This window comes from Montipora foliosa, chromosome 7, assembly GCF_036669935.1.
Source record: "Montipora foliosa isolate CH-2021 chromosome 7, ASM3666993v2, whole genome shotgun sequence".
Taxonomy (NCBI): Eukaryota; Metazoa; Cnidaria; class Anthozoa; order Scleractinia; family Acroporidae; genus Montipora; species Montipora foliosa.
In genome coordinates, this window is record NC_090875.1 from 29,596,527 (window position 1) to 29,604,751 (window position 8,225).

At 38.4% G+C, this 8,225-nt stretch overlaps 2 protein-coding genes across 2 annotated transcripts in view; both read right to left on the minus strand.

The window, feature by feature from the left end:
• The window catches only part of LOC138011743 (somatostatin receptor type 4-like), a 3,544-nt gene extending 1,848 nt beyond the window's left edge, over positions 1–1,696 (minus strand). Inside the window, exon 1 of the mRNA XM_068858892.1 lies at positions 1,576–1,696. The gene's annotated coding sequence lies outside the window, so the exon portion shown is untranslated. The remainder of the gene's footprint in view (positions 1–1,575) is intronic.
• A 332-nt stretch (positions 1,697–2,028) lies between these two features.
• Positions 2,029–7,344, minus strand: LOC138011745 (uncharacterized). Its single transcript, XM_068858894.1, has one exon. The coding sequence runs from the start codon at positions 6,815–6,817 to the stop codon at positions 5,795–5,797; it is 1,023 nt and encodes a 340-aa protein (XP_068714995.1). The 5' UTR covers positions 6,818–7,344; the 3' UTR covers positions 2,029–5,794.
• Between the last annotated feature and the right edge of the window lie 881 nt (positions 7,345–8,225).

An 8,225-nucleotide genomic window follows, 5' to 3' on the forward strand; every position in this document is an offset into this window, starting at 1 on the left:
TTTCCTTCAACGATTTATATTACAGTGGTTGACCTCTATTGCCTAGTCCCTCTTGATCTCGTGAGGTCACGGGAGGCTGGAACACAGTTGTTAGTATTCAACACTTTTTGCATTCAATACATTTTGGTATCCTTCAATGCGATTGCTTCGGTTCTTTTTAATTTCAAGACCAGATTTTGCGTTCAACAATTTTTATTTCGTTCAACGCGATTTACTTTCGTTCAACGATTCATTGCACAGCGGTTGAGCCATACATTGAATACTAACCGACAAAGGTTGGATTTTGAGATTAAATAAAACGTTGAACGTTTTAGGCCTAATTAAGCCTAATTAGATCTAAGATTAGCTTTTGTGAATGCTTTGGGTTGTTTCAGTTGTGGTAAATCGCAGAATCCAACCTTTTTCGGTTAGTACTCAATGCATGGTGGGTCATACATCGACTACTAACAACTGTGTTCCAGCCTCCCGTGACCTCACAAGAGCAAGAGGGTCTAGACAATAGTGGGCAACCGCTGTGCAATAAATCGTTAAACGAAAGTAAATCGCGTTGAACGAAATAAAAGTGTTGAATGCAAAATCGGAAGTTGAACCAAAAAAAGTATATTGAACATAAATTTATGCGTTGATTTGAACTAAAATAGGCTCTTTGAATTGAAATATCCATTTATTGAATATTGCTACAATTGGCTTTCCATATTGAAGTCAAAGGAAATCTATTAATTATATTTACAATTGGAGCGAGAGGAAAGGAAGGGGGGAGAGGGGGGAAGAGGGGGGAAGAGGGGGAAGAGGGGAGTGGAAAGATCGGCTACAGCTCAAACTGAAATCTCATGTTGGCCCATGGGATCACTTGTCTGTTCCGCCAAACAGTGGTCAGTGATGAAGGCTTCGGGGCCAAAATCGCCCAGCACCGGGAAGCCACTTCGAATGAAGAACCGTTTTATGGAATTTTTGAGTTTTTTTCAACGCTTGGAAAACAATTTATCTCTCATTTTTGGGGCAATTGTTCCCTTTTTGCCGAACTGAAGCTCTTTGTTCTACATGAAAATTTACAAACGAAATTATTCTAAAAGCAGTCCAAAGAAAGCTTGTGATGGACAAATGTTGGTGTTTTTTCAAGCTGTAATAGTTTCGGAAGATTATGTTGCATAAAATTTTATTGAAGAGAAATTGAAACGTTGTTTCATTCCTCGTTTGACGCCAGCCCTCAAAACAAAATGTAATTATTCGCTATATGAAGTGTTTTTTAAACTGCTCCAATAGTTGGGTATCATTAAATAAATGTTTAAGTCAAGAAACTTTAAAATACAGTTCCCGAATTCGACATAAAAGTTTCCAGGCCCTAAACGGATGGCTGGGTATCTTTTAAGTACGTCGAATTCACGAACTGCTTTTGCCGAAACTCTCTGTAAATACAAGCAGAACTTTTCCCATTCAAACTGAGGCCGTTTTTAGCATTTCCACGTTAAGAGATCAAATTTCTCCATGATATGAAAGCTAACTGACGTAACTCAAAATACGAGGCTCTTTTTAAACATTTGATTGCCAAGTTAATGCAGTTACAAAATTTTTTACCTTAAAAAGCAACTAATCCTCCATTTGTGCAGGTGTCATATACCCAAATGTTGTTTTCAAATAAAACTGCGTTATTTTTGCTGATATTTAGAAAGAAATAAAATGTCCCACTGCACTGACGTGTGACTTACATTAAAGTACAAAATATTTATAGTTATCTCAAATTGCGATAACAAAACACTCCTTTAATGGAAAGTCCTGTCTTATCAATGAGCGAAATACGTCATTTTTAAGTGAAACGTGCCTGTTAATTTCAGCAACGTTGATATAAATTTAAAAGATAATTGAAAATATGAAAAAGTCATGCGCCTCACAAACTGGAGAAGTAAACAAAAAATTATATTGTTCGTTTTTCGGCGATGTTTTTCTCTTTTTTTTTTTTTTAACAAATGAAGTATCGAATTCTGTATTCTCAAACCTCTTCCCTTTGAACTTATTTTGGCAAAAGCTTGAAACCTCATTCGATCTGAAATGATTAACATAGCAAAAAAAATGCCGAATTCAGTCTGTGCTTTACTTCCAATCTAAACCCTAGCTAATGCAGCTTTCGCTAGGTGGTGGAGACCAGTAAGTACGATCGCTGGAATCAAATAAATTTCTATCGGTCAGTTTATTTGATTCACCCCCCAAAAAATTACAAGAAATTAAAGTTTGTAACTGTCTGTCTTGAAAGATAAAGTGTTGAGGGCGACGCTAAAAAAGAAACCACCTGGCTTATGATATTCAGGCTTAAGTTTCTGTTTATTTACAGCGAATAGAAATTAAGTAGGTAGTTACATCAAATGGTGAGTGGTGCTTATGAACTTAAAAAAAAAAGTATAAACTTAAGTACAATCCAACAAGAAAATTCGAGTTAGATGGCTGAAAAAATAGCCTAGATTTGAAGTCACATAAAACTGGAAGAACGCATGCCGATTTCTGCATTTAGATCAGAATTCAGAGAATTTAAGACGTTTATATCGAATGGAGAATTTCTTTATATGCATATGTCCAAGAAGGTTTCAAGCTTTGACCCAGTACCCTGCGAAAAACAAACGCTTTCTTCTTTCCAATTCAGTTTTATCGTAGCTACGCTACGAGAGACGTATTATGGAACGAATAGACCTTATTGGAGTTGAGCCTGCAGGCACATGCAAGAGAGGCTTAAGGGTCAATTCGATACAAAATGACCCCCTTAGCCTCGTTTATGTGGCAAAACCGCTGATAACTCTGATAAGGGCTGCTGATTTACGATGTCATGTTGAAAGCCGTAAAGTCCCTGGGACGAGTTTGATACCGGCGACATCAAAGCCTAGAAGAACTTTGATTTGAAATAAAACGTTGAGTTCAGCTTGTCCAGTATCAAAATTATCTTCAAATTTATCGCTATAGTGAATATCCGTACCACATTATCGCGAATCGATTGTGAGCTTCTAGAGTACTCGGCGCTAAACACAAATTCTTTAAAACTAAAACGTCGTAAACGAAATTAAAACATTGATTCCTGTATAACATTTTGTCACATTTACAGTTAGCCATGTTTCATGAAAGATCTTGTCTTCTACTTCTATCACCAAATTGCAACACCCCCATCCCTCCGATTATAAGAACTATAACCCCTATTGCATTATTTTACCCCAGGGAGATTTATATTGATATCACAATGCGCCAAAATGCGGTCAATGGGACATAATGAAACCAAACAACACCAGATAGTTCAACTTTAAAAGTTCGTTATTTTTCTTTTTTACACAAAAAATGGGTCCAAAACTCCAAAACTGTTATTTCAATGACACAAACTCATTTCTACATGATTATCTTTGCTTACTTTTTTTAAAATCGTATTTGCGTAACCTTACCGTTTTCTGATCAATCAGCTAAATCCAACTCTGGATATTGAAAAAGACAAACATTGCATAATTAAAAAGAAGAAATTCGATGATAATCTTTTGTGCAATTTTGCAATAAAATGTACAACCAAAGTACATTGAGCACTGACGCTTTTTCCACTTAATAACTTGCCGATTCTTTATGGAAATTTTTTTATGCAAGGGTCGGCTGAACAAAGTGGAAGCGCCCGATCTTGGGAAATCTAACCAGTAAATAATGAAACAAAATGATACTGCGAGGCTGGTTGTACGGCTGTGAGGATATATCGGGCTTATATTTCGACTACCATCGAAACGAAAACGACGTAAAATAGAGAAGACTAAAGTGAGTTTAACAAGTGCTTTTTTTTAACGAGCCTGTTTGTACAAAGAACGACGCTCTCTTTAACCAAATTATGACACCACAAGCAGCACACAAGTCTCTTAACTGGCCTTAGTGACCAAGCCCTAGTGCTACAGGGACCGAGCTTTAAGGTGGTTTACTACAGGATTGAAATCTGTGAAATTGAAGCAACATGATGTCTCTTTAAAGTGTTAGTAACTGCAATTGATGTAAAATGCAATTTTTACCTTACAGGTAATTGCAAATCAGGGGAAAATGCTAAATATAGTGACCAAGCTCCTGGAGGGGGACTGGAAACTAGACATTTCAAAGGCCTTTTCCTCAAAAACTAGCCGTACGACCCCACCTTAAAATTTCCAGATTTCCTTAGCGATAAAAGATAATCTTGTATAAAAATAAATAGTTTATCTGTCAGACGGGTTCTTTGCAAATGGCAACAAACGTGGGTATTTTCGTCAATTTTGATATTAATTGAAAAACTATCTGATAGATCTTTTTAAAAAAATGTTGACAGTTTCGTCTTCATATAGTTTACTAATTCCCAAAATTTTAACCCTGGTCGCACGGCTAGGTTTTGAGGAAAAAGGGCCTTTGAATTGTTTAGTTTCTAGTCCCCCTTCCAGGAGCTCACTCACTATATGTCGACTTTTGAAGCATTTCCCCCTGATTTGCATTTATTTGTTTGATCAGATTACATTTTACATCAATTGCAGTGGCTAAAACTTCAGAAGAGACATCCTGTTGCTTTGATTTCATAGATTTCAAAATCTTGATCTTTTTCTTCGGAAAACTGCGGTAAGCCACCTTAATAGCCACATTTTGAGATTCTCCCAGTCAATTTATGGCTCGAGTGCGAAGCACAAGGTCCATAAATCGACCTGGAAAAATACAAGGAACCGTATCTTGCAAGAAGGCCCGCGAGAAAACGATGTTAGAAAGAGATTTATCATATCTCTAGATCATTGAGTCAAACAAGAAAATTAACTATTAAATTTTGTGGGCAAAAGATGTCGCAACTTAGACTTTGACATCAATAGACCTTTTCACGGTTTCCGACCCCATCTTGGTTGGGGGGCAAACACAATTTAAATTACAGTGAATGTATGGGATTTTGGCTGAATTCAAACTTCTATAAATCCGCTACAAAAAAGCAGATTTCAAACATTTAAAAATAATTTAGTCGTTTGATTAATATCATTCACTCATCCGAAAATTAGATTATTGTACATGGCACAACGTCTGAAAATTGGATATTAGGAACCTCCTCATGTCGCTTCAATAACGCTAAACGGAGAAAAAAAAAGAGATGGCCTTAATTTTGTTTACAAGGGTTTATATGAAATGTTCAAATTTCGTTTACGGTCGCTGTACCTTGATTCTGATCGTCATACTTCACGAAAATAATCTCAATAGAAGTGCTTTTTGAGAGGTTAATTGTCGCTATCCACAATTGTTAGACCTTAAAGGATTTATAATGGTTAAAAGTCGGCAAAATTCCTATACATTCACTGTAATGTATAAAGCCGTGTTTGCCCTCACCAAAATGGTGTCAACTGCGTGTTGAGTGAGTTTTCGACGATGATTTTCCATGAATAGGAGCAAGAGCTTATGATGTCAGGTCTTCCAGATGATGCAATGAAACTTGCCATTTCAGGTAAACTACAAACACCTTTCTCATTGCACCGCTATGTTTACACTCATATCTAAACACACTGACAGAAACACAACGTAAGATCGAAAACAGGTTATTAGATAAGCTGCACACTCCACTAATTTCTCAACCTGAGAGCTATTTTAGCTGAATTAGCGCAACAACCTCAGTCCCCAGGGTCTTCTCGGCTTTCAACATGCATGGTGGCTCGTCTTAGTTCTCCCGGCAAAGCCGAGAAGACCCTGGGGAAGAGGTTGTTAGTCGAAACTTTATCTCGGTAAAGCCTAAATTGCCTGAATTACGACGAACGACGTCATTAAGAATGGCTCCAGTCGTTAAAAAACGTCATTTATATAATTACTTGGGGTTATCTTCCACTTTTTCGACCGTCTTACCATTACCAACACCCATGTGTTGAAGAATTTGCGGTTCATTGTCCATGGTTTTCAGGAGGTAGTCACAATGCTTCACAAAACCTTCAATGGCTTGCTTATGAAAGAAAGCCAAAAAATCTTGTCGGAGATCGACAGAAATTTCAAAGGAGCCATCGTCATTTTCTTCGCTGTCAAAGGAGCCATCGTCATTTTCTTTGCTGTCGTCCAGACTTTCGGAAAACTTCACGAAATTCTCGGCATGTTTAGGTGCACGCTGTTTGGACTTCAGTTCATACTCGACGGAGTGTAACGAATATGCTATATCCAATGTGTCTCCACTGCGAAGGACAGCTACTCGCCCAAACACCAAGTTGCCATCCTGTGTTTTGAACTGCAATTTGTTCACTGCAAGGACATTTCCTCGTGTAAAGCTCTTCGCTCTCTTAATGACTTTCTTTAGCGTTTCCGGCATATTGATCAGATTCGCTATTTCATCAACTGTGTCATCGTATTCGCTTGCTGGTATGCCTTCTTTGAGATCGCACAAATTGTTTTCTTCATAACTCGAGAATCGCAGGGATTTTATCACCTCCTCCGCCTTCGTGACGTTGCCTTTGATCGAGTCCACTTCCTTCTCGTCGTAGTTAGCTGCCCCTCGTTTGGCTCTCTGCCGTTTCAGAGCAGTCTCGTCATCGACGGGTCCATTTTTCTCCAGCGATTGTGACGTAGCATTCCGAAGAATGGCTGCAGCAGTGTCCCAGATATCTTGAGGAATGTCGTGGAGAACCACGAAGAACTCATCTGCTGCCTTTTTGCATTCTTCAGGCTTGTTGCAAATGGCATCCGCAATGCGATGTACTGCCTTCTGGAGTTTCACTGAAAGCTGTTTCGCTTGGTTGAGGGTCCAGCCCAGTCTAGAACCTCCTTCCGGGAAATAACGAGTAACGAATAAATCCCCTACCGACGCGATCACCAGCGGTACGAGAATCGTCTTCCAGGAAAACATTTTTCCACAATGCAACTTCTCTGTCTTCTTTAACACCAGATTGGACACCTTTCGCCTTAAATATGACGACTCGAAAAGGCCGAGCTTATATCTTCGGCGGCAAAACGATCTCGAGCTTGTGATTGCAGTACCTGCTTTGAGATCACGCAGAAATGACAACAGTTGATCGCACCTTAACTTGATCTGGCCAAGCTACAGCCAATAAGAATGAGCCACGCAATTTTCCGGGAAAATTACCTCTGTTCGTTTCAAAACCGAACGATTACAACTGTTGTCATTATGCGACTGGATGGAGACACCTGCGGCCAAAAAACTATCGTCGGTGAAAAGTCATTTGCGAACAAAAGATTTTGCAACTAATTTTCTCTATCTCATTTTACGACCGTCATGCCATTTACGAAATGTGCAAGCTAGGTCACCATTTGATCTTTTCAAGAACCGGAAAAAAACACCGAAAGTTGTATTCCAAACAAAACATGAGGAGCGATTATCCAAGGAAAATAGATCAATACGAGAAAAAAAAAATTCTCGCCACACGCAGCTTTAGTCAACTCTCACCGAGTTGTCAATTTTTTTCACTGCGCAAAGAACCATTAAAAAAAAAAAGACTCTTTTAGTGAATTTTCACAGTCAAATGAGTCAAACCAAAAACGTACAATGATTAATTTCCCGGTTCACCAGCAATCTCTGGGAAAACACCGTAATTTCGGAAACGATGTTTTCTTTAAGCACTTGACGAGTCAAGCACTGAATTAAAACCTCAATTAGTTAAAGAAACTTAATGCGCTCGAAACAATGTTTTCAAGGAAGTTGCCAAAGTTGATAACAGTGTTTATGCAACATAAATGAGATAACACTCGAGCTTTCAAAATAAAATTGATATTGAACGAAGTTATTTATGAATAGAGACAGATGTCACGATTTGCTCGCATGAAAGGGCAATTTTGCGTGACTCGTGACAACAATGTACTACTTAGTACACAGCTCACTGAAAGATTGCCTCATGAAAATTTGGTCTTGTGGTCGAAGCTTCAGATGAGAGGTCGTGTTATCTAATAAAAGTCTTTTTCGCTTCCGGGACCCTTGCAAACATAAAAGATATTATGCCCGTCCTTTGTAAAATATCATACTGCATGAGCTCATTGAAGCATGAAGCAGCCATCTTAACGTCCTCAATTGAGCTGGTAGGGCCGGAAATTCTTTTATTAGCTGTCTTAGGCACTCGCATAAAGTAAAAAAGACCATGATTTAGATATCTGAAATAAATATCCAGTACCACTTACCCTGTTCTCGTTATTATTTAGCTAACCGACCCAGAAACCTCAAGTGCTGATACGAAAAATATAAACTCTCAACTGGCAACCTCTGGTTACAATACCAAGAAAACGGTTCCCATAAGCCAATAACA